The sequence below is a fragment of the Nothoprocta perdicaria genome, unplaced genomic scaffold (genome assembly GCF_003342845.1).
Source record: "Nothoprocta perdicaria isolate Ctin4 unplaced genomic scaffold, notPer1 scaffold_84, whole genome shotgun sequence".
NCBI lineage: Eukaryota > Metazoa > Chordata > Aves > Tinamiformes > Tinamidae > Nothoprocta > Nothoprocta perdicaria.
The window spans coordinates 2,932,764-2,950,554 of record NW_020456132.1 but is presented as its reverse complement, the minus strand read 5'-3'; the positions used below and the strand labels follow the sequence as shown (position 1 = coordinate 2,950,554).

Sequence of the window (17,791 nt, the reverse complement as noted above, 5' to 3'; positions counted from 1 at the left end):
CATCAATAATTAGAGAGAAAAAAATCTCTCTTCTCTCAATACTACCCATTTTAACTGTGTTTGCAAGCTGGTGGTGTGTAGAAAGGGAGCACTTTTCCTTCAGATAGATTCAGAGGTCTCCAGCAATGCCTATGGAGATGTCTGTGCAAGTTTAAACTATGCCTACAAGCTGGGKTTTTTTTTCCCATCTTTTCAAAGATCTTCTTAAATAGCCCATAATTCTATCGATAYTAACCAAAGTGACTGGATAAATTTCTAGATCCTGGGAAATTTGTAATTGCTTTCAATGRGGACAACAGTGCCCCTTCTAACTGGGTAGGACACTACTATCAGGTTATACATGAGCAAAAGAGGAACCAGTTCATATAGCAGTAACTTTCAATAGCACCACTTCAAGTTTGAAATTGTTTACTTTTATCTATGATACTGGACGGCAAGTCTTAATCCCACTTCTTCTTCTCTTTATAGAATATAAACTATAGAATATAAACTATATAGAATATACACTATAGAATAGAACTTCTCTTTCTATTGCTTGAAGAATAGAAGAMTTTTTCCTTCTCAAAAACAATATCCTGCCTGGCCCTGGCTGTGGCAGCTGCTGGCTTTTCTTCTAGCTGTATGAGGAGTCACCAAATCATGAGCAACATCTGATGGGCTAAGGCCACTGGAGGGAGAGGGGAAACAAACAAAATACTTACCATGAGGCCTGACTGCAAGCACAAAGATTTTGAGCTCTTCTCTCAACTTTTGCTGAAAAATGACATTTAGTGCTTTAAAAAAATAAAATAAATAGTGTCTTATGTGATGCTGCAGTCCTTTGAAGGGAACCAAGAATGAGGTTTGCCAGCTATCTCTGTGTTCATTGTAAATCATCTCCAATCRATTTACAATATCCCAGAGAGGTATGAATACTTGCCTTTTAGTGCTCATTTCACCAGCAATTTTTAATTTTAATTTTTAAGGAAAGGAAATTAAAAGGGAAAAATTGCCCTATGCTAATTCACCAGTTAAATGCACAGAAAATTGCAAAAGATAAGGTTCCCATAGCAATTGGAAAGGTACTGCATCGCACAGATGAGGCCTGAATTTCCCGCTTACATTCAGTGCTGGTGGTTTATCTACGCGTAGCACAGAGACAAGTAATTACTTGGAACAAGGAACAAGGTGGAGGAGAAGTGGGACAGGAGCCTATGGCATCTGTGATTCTTTTTAATGGCAATTCCCCTGCATGTTTTCATAGGCCATTTCTGCAACATAGCCTTCCAGTGGCATGTGTTCCACAGACCACATTAAAGCTCCTGAAGAAATCCTATCATCATCTTTTCCTGTGATTTTAACCATGCAATTCCAATATGTGCTCAAGTAGGCTTTGGCACTGCATTTTACAGCAGCACTGTGTAAAGTCCCAGTCTCTGCAGGACGATGTTGTGTAAAACTGTATCAAATGCTCTATTCAAGTGAAAGACCTCCCAGGCATTGCGTCACAGTCGTGACTACCCTAGCAGCTAGAGACCTTTAATTTGACACCATCTGTTTCCAATGAACCCGTTTTACCTATTTATTATCCCTTTACCTTTCATGAGTTTATGATCATTGTGCCCAATTATCTGTCTTCCTTATCCCTTGAGCCATCCACTACAGCACAGCCGAGGGAGAAAAACCCTTCTCTCACCCTTGACTTAAAGCTACTCTAAGGTAGGAATCAGGCCCATGAACTCCTTTATTAATTCCTCTATAAAATGCCCCCGCAGTGCAGTTAAATTTGTGAGTGTGCAGTCCCTGGGGTTTCATTTCTCCCTTCTGTGCCGCAGTTCATTTTTAACCGACTGGTCTGGGACATTCCCTGCACTCCATGATTTTTCTGAAAGAACAGTCAAAGGTTCAGCTATTTCATTCTTGAATGCCTTTTCACTGGACCATATAGATTTGAATTAAGCAAGTCACCTAGACAGCTATTCCTCATCMTTTTCCATTCTGAGGCTACCTTGAGATCCTTCATCAATAACTATGATTACATTAAGCACCCTGTCACTCTCTTCCTTTTTACTGACAACCAAAGCTGTAACTACTAATGCTGCAGTCTCCTTTTATCATTGCTTATGATATGTTGCTGGCTCCCTCTCCCTTCTACACAGGTGACCTAGCAGTGCACTTTCCTTTGTCATCCTCCAGCTTCTTATGTACTTCTGAACTAACTCACTTATTTCCTGTGCTAATGCTCCATGGTTTTGTGCCACTGCATCTCTGACTTTTCTCCTGCACACCTTTATTTATCTGCTCTCTCTTACCACTACGGTTTCCTTTCCTCTCCCCCAGCATGACCACATCTCTTTTTCTTTTTGGTTGATACAAGGCTTTTTGGCTTTTCTTTTTTTTTTTCCCTGGTGTCAGCACTGGAGGACACCTCTGAAAAAATCATTTTGCTCTCTGTCCAGGTACTTGACAGGGAGATCCATTCCCAAGTGCCAAAAGAAATCCTGGCCCAGTCCACATCACCAGCCAGCCAGAAGGAAAGGGTGTCCTGRATACTTCTGTCTCAGATGTGAAGGAGAGAAGGGAAGAGCCCAAGAGAGAAATGAAACTGCTTCAGAAAGGAGAGAAGGGATCAATCCAGAATATGAAGGAGACATCCCCAGTGCTTTACAAGTGGGTTTCTCTCTCTACGAAGCCGAGCAGTTCCTTGGCAGGAGGGGACAGTCTTTTGTGCTCTGGTTGAGAGCCGTCCCAGGGCTCCAACACTCCAGCCACATGCTGCTTCTTTGGTTGGGGCAGGTCCTCCGCCGGGCAAACAAGCTGCTTTAGCCGCTGCAGAGAGGCAGGCAGACAGAAGAAATCTCTATTAATTAAGCTGATAAGCAAAGTAACACCCAATAGCAATCCACAACAATAGCTGAGGGCAAAGGCATCTGGAGGGCTAATGCTACCAAATTCCTGCTCCTTTCCCACTGTATAGCTGTACAAGAGAGCAGGCTCATTTTCCTATCTTGAAGGGGTCTCAGTGATAATTGTTCCACCTCTGGGCTCAAAGCCACACCACGGCATGATGATGTAAAAGGGCCGAGGGCTCCTCACAGACATATTTCTGGGAGGAAGGGTGCCAGTGGTTTAGCTAGCATGGCCTCTAGTCTCCTGCTTTCACCATAGACATTTTTTTTTTTGTGGTCATGGCAAAAACTGTGTAAACCTCTATTTGTTTTCTTATGCCAAGCAGCAGTACTTCCCATTGACTTTAGTGGAGCACACTTCTGTGTGGAAGCAACAGAAAAGCCAAGATCTTAAAGGACTGCCTCTTTCACTTCAGCTCCCATGAGGTAGATGGTATGGTGATACCCACCCCAGCAGTCCTCCCCTGGTGCAGCATCACCTTCCCAGCGTTGAGGAGCTCCTGCCCCACGGCACCAGCTCCACTCCCCTCTCGCAGCCCCATGAACCATGGCAGGCAGGCAGGACTTGAAGGCAAGGGACCAGCACAGCACTCATCCCATCACCATTTCTCCCCAGGAAGAACAAGGCTCACAGACATTACTCTGGTGCTCTACCTACCTGTCTGGCCCCACACCARCTGGCACTGTGCCTCCTGGGCACAGCTACATTGGTCAAGGTATGCAGGGTTGTCCTTGTCCTCTACTAGGCAGCTGTTGAGGCAGGGGCGGGTGCCCTGCAGATATCCTCAATGCTGCAATGCTGTCCCAATTTACTGGCTTTTGGGGCAGTTTATCATTAAAAAAAAAAAAAGAAAGAACTTGGAAACGTGGAGTTGTTTGGGTGAAATGTGCTACATTACCTTTCTCAGCCTGCAAAGATAGCACCTGTGACTTTCTGATCTTTGATCTTTCTCATTTTGTTTTGGTACCACAAACCTTCCTGAGACCCTGAGAGCCTTGTTGCAACCTGTTAACCTGCTGTGTCCAGCTTCGTGCAGCAGCATATCATTTCCCTGATGAATACAACTTCCATAGTTACTAACRTTTCCCTTCACAGACTGTTTAGGCCAATGTACATTGCTCATTACAGAGCATATCACAAGCTGGAGCAGGCAATTCATCCATGACTCATCTGATTAATTTCAAATACTCCCACTCATGGTGAAACACCTACTAGAATTCAGGATTCCTCTAATTTATTCAAAAGTATTTGCCCTATAATTTCTGATATCAGCCATGGCCTAAAGCTTCTATGTGAGCAGTTCCCTGCACATTTTCAGTGTTTGGAACTCAAGTTGTCTTAATCAGACACATTAAGAAACAACATCTGTGTTTCTTGGTCAGCCAAGTGTAACAAGAGGAATYGGTTTGTTGCAGTGACTGATTATAATTACCAATTACAAATTTGCTTTTGGTGAATGGTTTGCGATATTCAATTGAAATGGACTGTACCTCAAAGCATTTGTGTCAGCAAAATAAGTTATTACATTATTACATTATTTGTGGGGCATGACTGGAATAAAAGGAACAGGTAGAATTGGGAAAAAAAATCAAAACTGGAGAAAATATTCCAAAATATATTGCACTATCTGCTTTTATTCTCCCCTGTATCAGTGTAAGCTGCTTTCCTAAACCATGTCCTTGAAAGTTTCTTCATAATAATAGAGAATAAATGTAAAGTCCCTGGAAATTATATCTAATATCACCTAAGGCAGGGAAAATGGAAAAACCCTCAATCTGAAATTGGTAAATCAGTCCCTTGAATGTGCCATAAAATAAGCATTCATAGCAGTGTTTCAGTCCAAGGACTCAAAGGGGTTTGCTACAGGTGAAAAAATATTGCCAATTTAACAGGTGGGACATTTAGACCATCATTTCAATGACAGCTCTGAGTCCTCATATAGACATATGAAACATCTGAGTTGTGGAGAGTCCCATGTTATCAGTTGCATGGTCAAGCTCTTCAAACTGGCTGTGGGAATGGGAAGATGTATTACACTGAATGGCCTGGAGCGCAGGAGAAGGCTATAAGAGACAAGACTCAAGACCTAAGCTTGGAGCAAGTCATATTGCAGAAACTTGGCAAAAAAGTCACTTGGTCTTTCTCATATTAGGAGGTTACATTACCAAATGCGAGAGTAATGGAAGTGGGAGTGCTTGAGCGCCTTTCTTTAAAGCAGTGTTCAATTGCCAAGGGATTTTTTTTTCAGAGTACCACTACATTAGCCTTACACTAAGCCCTTTTCTAAAAGGATTCTATGGGCAACACCTCTGCATGCCCCTGACTAGAGACCCTTTTTGGCTAACACAGCTTTGTGCATGTTTATATACCAGTGCTACTCTTCCAGGGTCTTTTTAAACCCCGCTTGACTTGATTTGAGTTGAAATGAGTTGGTTCAAAAGGTACAGCAGGCTGTAGGGTCCTCTCTGGCAGCATTACACTAATCCAGGTACTAGGGTACACCCCCATCCACATCCCCATGGGTGACAAGCAAGTCCAAGCAGATAGCCAAGGAGGCCAGGAGTCACTGGGACAGAGGCCGGGGCAGAGCTCTGGCCCYTCCAAGGTGCTCCCAGCAGAGGTGGCTGCATCACTCCTGGAGTGCATGGCTCTGGGCTCCCCACAAACCCCTCATCTCATCTCAGCAGTAGCCAGGAGGCTGAATGGTCAAAGGAGCCTCTTTCTTTGTAAGACCATTCTCCTGCATGTCCCTGCCTGCAGTGCTCATKCCTCTGTATTTCTCTGAAGGCTTTTCCCCCTCCTCCGCCTCTGTCTATGCATTGCATCTTAACTGCTTCTGAACATGAAGTGGACACTAGCCTGCTCTTTCACAGAGCCTGTCACCCCTTGTTAAGTCACAGTTCGCAGACAGGAACCCAGAAAGAAGCCCTCGTGGGCACAGATTCACCTTCCCTGAGGAGGCAGAACCAAAGAGGACATCCCACATCCAGCCCAGTCACAGCTGCTTTAGCAGGTCGTCCTCTCCACACATCTCCCATGTCACTGGCATGCCTTTGCCATGTACACAGAGACATTCCTTATCCCTGCTCACCTACCAGCCCACACCAAGTCACAATCAAGTCTGCAATCAGTGCCTGGGTGGAAAGACATAGAGAGAAATTGTGCTGAAAATGAACTGTGCCTCATATAGCACTGGCCCTCCTCCATGGACCATGGGTTACTTCTCCACGACTGCATTTTCTCAGGCACAATATTTCCTAAGGTCTTTCCAGGCATATGAAAAGGCCGAGATTCCTTTCTTCAGTTAAAGGGAGGCATGAGCATGACCCAGAGTAGGCTTTTGTAGCTACATGAGCATTTTCTCCTTAATGGCCATGTGTAATTCATTGAGAGAAAGTAATACAGTCCTTGCCCAGGACTAAAAAGGGAGCAGGGATAAGATACAAAAGGTAAAGGCAAAACAGTACCTGTTTTTACATGTGGTTTGCCTTGGTACCAGTCAGTAGAGGAGGATGAGGAAGAAAAGTCTTGAGTATCGAGTGGGACCAAACAAACAGTAAATCAGGACAATTAGTCTGTGACCTCAAGCAGCCTTTTTGGGAGCTGCAGCTGACTGGAGCCTAGAAATTGCCTGCTCAGGCTCTTGATGCCTGGGACTTCCTCCACACTGGGATGAGATAAATGCATCCATGAGSTCTCAGCCACTCTGGCTTTGCACACACTGAGGGGATACCCTGCTATCCAGTGGAGCGAGCATTAGAGATATTCTGCATATATCAACATGTTGCACCAAATGAGGTGGTCTGACATCCCACAGAAGATGGTGATAATCTTTCTGGAAGCTGTGCTGAGACTCTCCAACCCCTCCCAGATTACCATCAGGAGCTACTGGGCATTCAGGGGCAGGGTCATCCCCATGCCTTGCCTTCTTGAAAGAGAAATGTAATATGTGTGTTTTCCTGGAGCCCTTCCCATGAGTTGTCTGGAAGAAGATGGGTGCACTGCGCCATCGGTTTGCCTGCTGACCATGATCTCAGTACCTGCTTCAGGGGTCCCTTGGTTTTCAGGAGAATGATGATGGCGTAGAGAGGAACACAGATCATGGAGGAGAGTGCCATCATCCATCCCAACACATAGCCCCAGGGCGGGTACACGTAGACGTTATTGTATTTCAAGGGCGTGTACTTGATCAGGGAAAACAGGAAGACCGCCTGAGGAGTAAAGAACACAGACACAGCCAGAGCAAAGGCGGCAAAAGGAGACAGGCACCCTGAGCAGGCTGGGAACCCAATGTAGGTAGCAATGACTGCATTGTCTAGCAAGAGCTATCATGTTCTTGGCTAGCTACAGCAGAGCATTGGTGCATACTGACTGCGCTAGGAGTTACCCAGAGCCAGGGCCAGGCTTCTCAGCATGTACAGCCTTCAGGTTTCCTTTGGGATCAAACTAAGCAAAATTGGCAGTAACTCTGAGGGTCCAACAACTCTGAGGCAACAGCTGAGACATTGATAAGCTGGGATTTTGTGCTGATGCTCTCAGAAGCTCGTGAGAAGTACTACCTGGGCACAGATATCCCATTCTTGGGCCCTCTAACCACAGATCTCTCAGACAATTTGGGGTGGATCAAGCACTAGCTTTGAAAATTCCCCAGGAATTCAGATGCTGCTGAAACCCATGGACAAAGGACTAGGCATCTTCTATAAACTATAAAAGATCCCATCTACATTTCCACTGAAGTAAAAAAAAAAAACCCACTGTCCACCTCAGATAGAGGAGCAGAATTTGACTTAGAGGTCATGAAAAAATCATAGGAACAAGACTGAACATAAATCCAAAATAAGAAAGAATTTACCTGATGCAGAGTGGATTTTCTTTAAATATAGTTGTCAGAAAAGTTTTTAAGGAGGCTTAATAATATATAAATCAAATGGCTATAGAAAGATATTTCTGAGTCACAGGGGGGCACAAAAACAGGTTGAAGCAAGTATTAGTAATAACAGGTTGAAGCAAGTATTTCAGAAAAGGATAATTCTCACTTGTCTTCTATTCAGAAGTAATTTAACCAAACCGCTTCACACTTTGAGGATATATTTTCCTTTGCCATCATAGTGAATGAGAGATTAATTGAGAAGCTCAATTAATTTTCTGGACAGAAGATAGGATTTTACAAAGGAAACAAACTGCAGCTTCAACTACGGATCAACTTATGCTTCTCCACAGTAATTCGATAACATTACAGCAGCACTTTGAAAACAAATTAACCTTTTCTACTGTGAATCTAGAAATCCAGTATAAATATGCCACACTGCTGTAATTGCAGGTACTTACCAGGCACATGCATGGGGTGAACACTGTCCAGCTTATCTTAACCAAGGGCCACGGCCGGTAGCCAATCATGTCCTCAATGTTGTCATAGAAGCGGTCTGCACCTTGGCCAGAAAAGAGACAGAGATAAGCTGGTGAGATTTTCTTTGTTGTATTTAACAGCTACTCATATCAGATCCCAAAGTTCATTATCCTTAATGTTTCTTCTCTTAAAAGAGTGGGCATCTTAATATTAGGACAGCAGGAGATTGTCTTTTCTGGTATTTAAAATGACCAGTTTTAATGCCTAGTTGAGATAACGGTGTTTGACTTTTCAAAAATCTTGATATAAGAGAAATATTCTATCCCTCACACAGCACCATCTTTTGCAGAAGGTTGATGCAGCTGTTGTACCACTAGCTGCTGGAACTAACCACTGGCACAAGCAAGCAGGTATGTCTTGGGTACAGGTCAGTAAGGGAAAGCTCTCATAGGCTGAGCGTGTGGGAATGCATGAGTCCAAAATGTAGAGAGGAAGAGAGAAASGAGAGGACATCAAGTAAATTCTTATTCTGTAACAAGATTGGCACACCAGGGAATTTCAAGTCAAGAATCCCCACTGGACTGGACATTTTTCTTGTTATCAAGAGCATGCTTTCCAAAGACTGATTCATTTTCTGCTTAGAAAATCTGGCAATTCAAACATTGCTGGTAACCAAATCTTCTGTCTGCAAGCATTGCTTTTGTCTTGCCCAAATGAGAATGGTCTGGTGAAAGTCTGATCTCTTTCTCTTCCATTAGCTTCACTCACTACATCACATATCACATATGCTTCATCAACCTGAATCACATAATGCATCTGGATGGGAAATACCTCTGAAAATGATCAAAGGTCCTGCCACTGACCAAACCCTATTTGTGCTAAGCACTGACAGTTCCCAACCCAAAACACAAATGGGAAATATGTGTAATGGTATACAGAGGAGACAATCTAATGCTGATGGACTTCAGCAGACCTTTCAGCAAGCTTTAGCATGTTGCCTACAAATAAAAGAATAAGGTTGTCCAAAAAGAGATGTAAGAAGAATAAAAGAATCCTTTGTAAGGTGGTATACCCWGTTCACCCCAACTACAGCTACCCAGAGGTACAAGATCAGACTGCCTCAGGTAAAACAGGATAACAATATTAGGCAAAAACCTGTCTAGAGAAAGAATCACCAGTTAAGTCCCTCTACTATCAAATAATGTCATGTTTTTCCTATTGCAGTTTTATCAGAGTGCTTAGGTGACAAAAGAGTCCTCTGCCCCTGTGAGGGTGTTCCTCTGGCATTGAACTCATGGTCATGCCAAGTTCCCATCTGAAAGTGCAATGAGATCTTTATCATCTGATAAGACCTTTAACATCTGATAACTGGGCCATAGATATATGCCCACCAGACTAGCCACACTTGCTAGTGTTGAGGGTTTAGTGGGTTCTTTTTCCTTCCTTTGCATTTCAGAATTAAGTCCAGATATTATCTTTGCTTTAAATGTGTGGATTCTATAAAGGCATCTTTGCCTTTATTTTGTGTACTTTTTTGTATTTTTCTCTGAATCTAACATAATGGTTTGGAAAGACAGATTTCTTGAACACCTCATGGTTTCCATCTTGAGTCTGTAAGTGAACAAGTAGCCTCCAGGAAAGTACAAGCTGTGACATATCAAGGGAAATACAATCTTGTGAGAGAACCTGTACCAGAGAACAAAACCCTAAAACTATAAACCTAAACCAAGCTGTAAATTCCATCAAGCCTCAGGTAGTATTTCTGCAAATATATTGGCTGCATATATATTTTTTTGCAAAAAAGCCAAAATCTTCCATAGACTAGAGGAAAAAAAAAAGACAGAGAGGTATAAATGATACTGCTATTTCCAGAGAAAGACACTGTAATCTTAAATAGATGATGGATAAAATCATTCACAATGCAATGCCGTTGAAGTCAAACATCACAAATTTTGGATTTAGGACCTAGTAGAAGAGATGTAGCAGTTAAAAAAATATAAAGAGACCAGACAAAAAAAGAGGACACAGCAGATATCCATCCTGCTCCAAAAAAAGACCCAAACAAACTGAATCATATATTATTAGTTATAGTGTGCAGTAGCCTCCATCTGTCCTTATCCCTGCTTGCTGCAGTATAACCACCGTGGCCTGCTGTTCCATTGCCAGGGTTGTAGGCAGCAGATGATGTAGTGAAGCACAATGGGACCTGACGTGAATGGACTCAAAGAGTATATGAACAGGAGGTTTTTACATGTTCTACATTTCACAGGCAGATGAAAAAGTAATCAAGCTTAAGATGTCATCAGTTCAATCAGTCAGCATTGGCCTTTTGAGCAAATTAGAAGCCAGAAGACTCATGTATTCCCTCTTCCTTTCCAGCACATTAGAAGGATTAGATAAAGCTACCGCAGGGAATGCCCTAAAGATTTTCCCCAAAAGATGTTTGTTGGAATGAATAAAGATGTTTACCCTAGATGTTTGCATCTAATTTCCCCAAATGCAAAAGTTGTTATCCATTAATATTAATATCACCTCTCTTGTGCTGATCAAGCCTATACACTCTCAAAGATGTCACCTCATTTTCTGGCAAATCATTGGATTTTGGAATATAAACTCACGGGAATAAATTTTGTACTCACCCAGCTAAAGATATACTTATGTTCTTATGTCTTGTCCTCACAGAACCCTTCTCATTCTAGGCAGCTTACAACAACTGCTAGTATTATCCAGGCTGAAAGATAACAAGATATTTCTTCTTCCTTTTTTTTTTTTTTTTTCTTTTTCCTCAAACATTATCCAGCAACAGGAAGTTTCACAGATCAAGTATATACTGCAAGAAATACTTCTCAATACAATCTGTTCGAACCGTAATTTTGGAACCTAAAACTCTCTGCCTTTCAAATCATTACTCCCAAGCTGCATTTATTTGCATTCATCTATATTGAATTTCATCCACAGGATTTCGATGGGTAATGACCTTGGCTCTTTGCCTTAGTGCTAAGCCTCTCTCTGCTCTCTCACTGTATCAAATGCGCAGCATCGACACCTGTGCCAAACCTGTGCAAAATGCTGCCAGCAGGATCACAGCACTGTAACAACCACGCACCCTTTGGGTACCAGGTGCACAGAGCGAGCCCCTTATGACCCATAAGTAAGAATGTGAGAGCACYTGTGGTAGCTGCACCAGAAAGCATCATGCACATACAGCTTGTGCAAGCTGGGCCCGGTGGATCCGGCTGGATATGGAGACCGCAGCTCCTAGGAGCCGCTCTGCACGTGACTATGAGAGRAAGATTTATAACATCTCAACATGGATTCACCCTGGGGGTGACCCACCAATATCCGCTGGCTTCAGTTTTCTCCAGATTTCTATACAGGGCTGATGGCTCCTGCCTCGGCCCTCCTGCAGTGGTGGGAAAACTACCTTTCTCCTGGAGCAGCTTATCCTAACGTGCGTGCTGCGGCTGCCTGGAAAACATCCTCCCTGCAGCACATTTTGGTGGCGTCATGCTGCAGATCCTAGTGGTCAGGAAGCATACGTGCTTATGYGAGGGCTCAGTCTGCCCAAGCAGAAGGGCCAGAGGAGAGGGGAAAAGCAAAGAAACCCCCAGCGCTTCACTCTGGCAAACGTGATCAGCGGGTTTTATGCTGCMTGATCCTTTTGCAGGAGAAGAGCAGTATGTGAGGAAATCCTCAGATCTCTGTAAGCAGCAGCTGCCTGACAGGCAGAAGGAAGCTGCCAAGCAGTGGGTGGTTGCCGTATGTGCTGGGAGAGGGGAAACTCATAGCGCATATTTGTGTTTGCAAAAACACTGTAATTCTTCACAGTGTAAGCAAGAGGCTCAGTCCTGCCAATTCTGAGGCTGAAGAAATCCCATTAAGTGGCACCAGGGATGTTTTTTTCCACTAAAATGCTCCTCCTTAGCCTGCTGACTATGTTTCAGACCAGCATCAGGCCAGTGAATGCAAAGCAGAACGTCAAGAGGGCAAAACCCCACTGTGCAGAGTGGGGCAAATGCACACGGAGTGCTGAGGTAATGAATGACTCATTTCTCATCCTCCTTTGCTCCATCTGCCTCCCAGGTTGCTGAAGTGGCATTATCCCTCTTGTTGTTCATTCTCTGCCGTTATTTATCTGTGCTGGTCAGTGGGGGAGAAATGAGGCCCGTGCAATCGTAGCAAGGGCAGGGCCTGTTGTGCACATTAAACTGTAATCAGTGTGGTGATGAAGAAGCCCTGTCACAGCAGGAAGGAGATCTCCATCTCCCTGGAAATTCTATGGGGACCGTGCAGAAGGAGGCTCTTAGTTTAAATATGGCCTGCATCTGGTATCACAAGCGCTCAGTGGAGCTTCTCTTTCAGGACCTCTCTTGGATGCATCTTTCTCGCAGAGATGCATCTGTTGAATTCCCTGGAGGTCACTCCCAAGCACTGCATCTGCTCTCATTTCAAGGAAGGTTGTCCACGCTAGCGATTGGTTCCTGATATACATGAAGTGTTTGGAGAACATGATACTTCCTTCATCAACAGCGGTGCTACAGCCATTCCCTCCTCTATAAAACTTTAAGTGGCAAAGAGTACATACAGGGATTCATTGCTCACTGTCTCTTCTAATGCAAGACATAGGCAACATGAAATTAAACTAGCAGGGAGTGGGTTCAAAATAAGAAACAGAAGAGTAACTATTCACACTGCCTATAAAAAAGAGCTGTGAAACTTGCTTCAGGATTCTGTGGATGGTAAATGTTTGTCTGAGTCAGCCTGACAAATGCACAGGAGAGAAATAAATACAAAGATCTTTCTTATGACTCTGGAAATCCCCAGGCCACAAGTTGCTAGCAGTTGGAAGCGTATCATTGCCCATTCCCTGGGCAGTTGGCTATTGCTGACCCTTGAAAGAGACCCAACATGGAGTTCTTGTTTGCRAGTTTTTTTAGGTTATAATAAATAAACTGCCTGGCACAGCTAGGAGCCAGCAAGGGCTGAACTATGTGGATTGACAGACTGAGCTAACTTGGCAACTACTAGAGCTTTATACAGTCCTTTCCGATAGAGAACTCCTGTGTCTTCATGAGGCCAAGGAGAGGGTAGCTACTCTTCAAAATTCAGGATGAGACCTGGGACCTAATAATCTCACTACATGTTTCAGTAAGATGAACTGCAGTCTGTTTGCTCACCACTGCTAGGCACACCAGAGATCTCCCACAGGATATCACGGGATATTCTTCTTCCTAAAGTCTGTAGTAAGCATTTGGTTTTCTGCTGATAGTTCACAGAGGTCAGTTTGAAACCTGCTCCTGAGCAGGCCAGTAGTTTAGTTACAGTCTTCACATAGAGCTAAATCAACTCCACCTGTTTCTCTAACAACTTCTCTCACAGCCTGTGCTAATGGGAAGTAACACATAGCAGAGCCTGCATCCCAGCTTTTTGTGTTGAATGAACTGACAGGACCAAACTGAGGGAGCAAAATAACGAGACTGTAAGAGATAGAGAGACTGAAAAGCAGCAGTCATTTCTCCATAGCTTATTCTCTATATCAAAGGTAAGGCAATAGGGGTAAGTTTCAGTGAAGAAAAAAAAATCATTTCTGCTCTAAATGTAGAAGAGTGAAGAAAAATCATGAGCAAACACACTGGAAGGCAAACAAGAGGAAAGGTAATTACTTTACCCTCAGGGAGATGATGGGTCTTTTCCATCTACCTCCTCCACCCCACAATGCTTCCCTTGAAAAAGAGCAACACAAATCATGGTGTCCCACTTACCATACACCCATCCAACACAGATAGCTTCAAAAATGGCCAGAAGAAGCAGGCAGGTRCCGCTGGCAGCATAATAATCAAATAGCTGGAAGATGTACATTCCCCCCTGTAGAAGAGTTAGAAAAGATGGAGTCATGGCAGCACTATTCCATGGGAGAAAATACTCAGACAAGCAGGGGCATAGCAACAGAAAGACTGTACCAAAAGCACACGGGAGAARGAGAACAGCTTTCTCTTGGAACTGACCACACTAGGAGCTATTCCATCTCAAAAGAATAGACCAGGTGCCAGGAAAGCCTTTCACAAACCCCTTTTGTGACACTGGTGATATTGGCTGCTTTCTATGCCCACAATAGCAGGATTTTTTTTTTTTTTTTAAGTCATGTAGCAAATTTCTACAACCACTTCAAAATGCTATGTGGCTATGCTGATCTTTGCAGCCGAAAAAAAATGGGATGACAATCGGGATGTTCAGATACTTCATCTTAGTCTGCATTCATTTTTATACGCAAAGGGTGCAAGTTCTGTAGTTGCAGAAACATGTGGCTCTCTTGCTGTTTTCACATTTGGTTCAACCCCTGCTTAATTCCAGTCGATTCCTGGTAGATCTCATTTGATTCCCATTTCATATTTTCATGTGTTTTCTCTAAGGGAAAGCCCTTCAGACATACCTTAAGCAGATGCTTCCCAGTGGTACTCAAGGACTCCAAACACTGGCAGAATAACAGAGTACTTACCCCTTCATCCCACCACATACTGATGTGATGTCCTACAGTGATGGGAATAGATGCCTCTATGTGAAGCACCATAAAAAAAGCCATGGAAACCTTTAATTTAGTTTCACATAGTCAAAGCTTTCTTCATCTCACTGGAAACTGAAACAAATTCTTGGTCAGGATCTTGTGGGAGTATTATTCAGAAGTGGCTAAGAGGTTTAGCAGGATTTAGTTGTCACTACTCAGTTCGTGGAGTCAATGCAGGGTGACGCTAGGACCCCAACCAAGGCACGTGGTACATGCATGATACACACAGCACAACATCATGCAGATGGAGGTATTTGGCCACCATTGGGTTCGCTCCATGTGCATAGTACCATATTGATGCACCTTGGCTACTTCTGGTCCTGCAGAGCTCGTGCTTTACCAAGCTATCTCCCTCTACTGCTTCGTGTGAAAGTGCCTGGAGACGTCSTTCTACCAGCTCAGGCAACGTTTAGGCACATTCAGCCTGGACTCTTGCGGAGAGTAACCAGTAAACCAGCAAATACATTAGAAATGAAGGATAATTAATGGCTTCAAAGAAGCACACTGTTTCTTCCAGGGTTTCTAGTGCTCATATGCATCGCAGCTGTTTGTTCCTTACCTCAGTGATCAGTAATAAGCCCAGAAGGTAGCATATAACTGCAATGACCAGGATCAGCAGCTCTCGACGCCCCTTCTTCCGAAATATTTCCGGAAACATGTCAATGATAGCTGTCACCATGCTTTCCACACAGACAAACTGCAGAAGAAATCATGTTAGAAAAGCCAGTGAAAACTCCTCAAAAACACATTCTCTCAATGATTTTTTTTTTCTTTTGCCAACTCGTTCCCTTTTTTCATGATGTGGCCCATTTTACAAGCAAGAAACAAGACTGAGAAAGGAGACACCAGCATAAGAGGATGGGCACAGCTCTACACACTCTACCCATGCTGTTTTCTCCTTTCATCTGCCTGATTTCCATCAAAGGGCAGCTGCAACCCATATGAGGGGCCTAAACGAACTTTAGTATCAATTATGTCACTTTGGAGCTGCAAGCTGAAGGGGTTAAAATACAGACRCTTCTGGAGGGGAGGAGATGTCAAATACATGAGGAATTGTTTCAAACCCAGTGTGGCACGTTATTGCACAGCAGGATCACACAGGGCATATGGAGACAAGTGGGACACTGCACCCAATGAGGGTCTGAGAAGGCACAAGAAACTGCTGTTGCAGAGAGGAGATCTCCTGCTACTATGAAATTAAATGGAGATAGGTGACTGGGAGCACAACTTAACCCTGAAATTCAGTCTTTAGGAGATGTTCAAAGAAGACCATGACTAGAAAGGGAAGGGTGTTTTATCTACCTGGCTGTCCAGTCCCAAGAAGATCAACATGAGGAAGAAGAGGCAGGACCAGAGCTGAGATACAGGCATCATTGTTACTGCAGTTGGGTATGCTATGAAAGCTAGGCCAGGACCTGCCAACAGATTGCAGCATGATCAAGAGCGTCCCACGCACCACTGACTGCCACCAACACCCAGCAATTCAGAGAGTGATTTAATGTCTTGCTTTAAAAACCATCTTGCCATGGCCCCGTGCCCTAAAATATGGTCATGACCTAAAAGACTTATGCAGGAGAGTTCATGACAGCAGGGAAGGTGGGAATGACTCTGGCTGAAAGCCATGTCTGGGAGGACAGATCCTGCAAACCTGGATGCAGGCACCAACAGCAAGAGATGATGTAGATCACATCATGGACTTCACTGCATAGACTAGTTCATAAAAATTTTCCTCTATTTCAAGTTTTTTCTTGTGCTTTGGCCCTGAAGTCTCCTGAAAAAAAATACCTACCTGATTCAGCCACTTCTGCAATGGGTACACCCTGCTTTTGAGCCATGAAGCCCAGCACAGAGAAAATGGCAAAACCAGCACCGAAGCTAGTGGCACTGTTCAGGAAACACAGCATGATGCAGTCCCTGGAAGGAGGTGAGATCAGAGAGAGAGCAGAATGAGCCCACTTTTGGTCACTTCTGTACACAGCTTCCAGAATCAGACAACATGAGTCAAGGAATGTCAATATTACTCTTGAAGTCTACTTCTAAAGTCAATAGCTCTAAACAGAACAGAGCCAGAAATGAGTCCACTACTTTGTACTTCTGTATTCAAGAGCTGTGGGACTATATGTGGCAAAAAGAAAGGGGACAGAGAACACCACGGATGGCTTGTAAGCAGGGTACCACAATGATGTTCACAGGGATATTGAAACAAAAGAACTGACGAAAGTCAAGGGAAATAGAAAAGCATCAGAGAAAAAGAGGAAAACAGCAAAACAGAAAATAAGAGTTTGCAAAAGTAAATATGGTCAAGAAAAAGGAGTATCTGAAAACATTAGCATGTTAACAAGGTCTATTAGGACAAGTACTAATGGGATAAGATAAAGTATCACCTGACAAGGGCTGTGTCTACGCTGTCTTCATTAGCTGTGCTCACATGGAGGCTTGAGAGAACTTGGACACTTGTCTTCACACATTTGTTCAAACATTTGTGCACTTATACAAAAAGAGGGCCCCAGTCAGCTAGAAACCCCCTTTCCTTGGGCTYCTGCCCAGCAGCCAGCTGGCCATGGCCGGCCCGCAGCATATGCTGCCACGGGCAGCACAGACACGTACTACATTTGGGCTGGAGCATCCGTTCAGAGCTTAGCTGGTGGTCGGAGCTACCTAAAGTGTTAGATTAAGGCTTCAGCACACCAGCCCCTTGACTCTGAAGCACCATTAATGCTTCTAGTCTTGTTGGAATAATCCWTGAAAGAATAACGAAGTCCCTGCTCTTTGGGACTCTGAAGAAGTTAGCAGTAGTGGTCCTGATGGCTTTTTTCACTGAGCTTCATGCAAGGCCATGGAAAAACTAGATCTGTAATCTAAGGTTGAGGAGGGAAAGGAGCAAGACAAGTCAGACAGATTTGATTAATCTCCTTCATATGATCAATATATCATTGAGGATGTGTTACTTTGATTTTAGGATCACTCCCCGCCTCACAGTCGCCAGTGGTGCC

General features: G+C 43.7%; 1 protein-coding gene across 2 annotated transcripts in view; it reads right to left on the bottom strand.

Annotated features, from left to right (window-relative positions):
* Window positions 1–2,406: 2,406 nt before the first annotated feature.
* Window positions 2,407–17,791, bottom strand: part of SLC6A12 (solute carrier family 6 member 12) — a 39,742-nt gene continuing 24,357 nt past the window's right edge. For both annotated transcript variants that reach the window (XM_026052125.1, XM_026052126.1), the window contains exons 9-15: window positions 16,588–16,712; window positions 16,101–16,213; window positions 15,358–15,495; window positions 13,999–14,101; window positions 8,218–8,318; window positions 6,930–7,100; window positions 2,407–2,808 (exon numbers count right to left, since the gene is read on the bottom strand). In XM_026052125.1, the coding sequence (XP_025907910.1) occupies window positions 2,644–2,808; window positions 6,930–7,100; window positions 8,218–8,318; window positions 13,999–14,101; window positions 15,358–15,495; window positions 16,101–16,213; window positions 16,588–16,712 (916 nt within the window). In that variant the 3' untranslated portion in view covers window positions 2,407–2,643. The remainder of the gene's footprint in view (window positions 2,809–6,929; window positions 7,101–8,217; window positions 8,319–13,998; window positions 14,102–15,357; window positions 15,496–16,100; window positions 16,214–16,587; window positions 16,713–17,791) is intronic.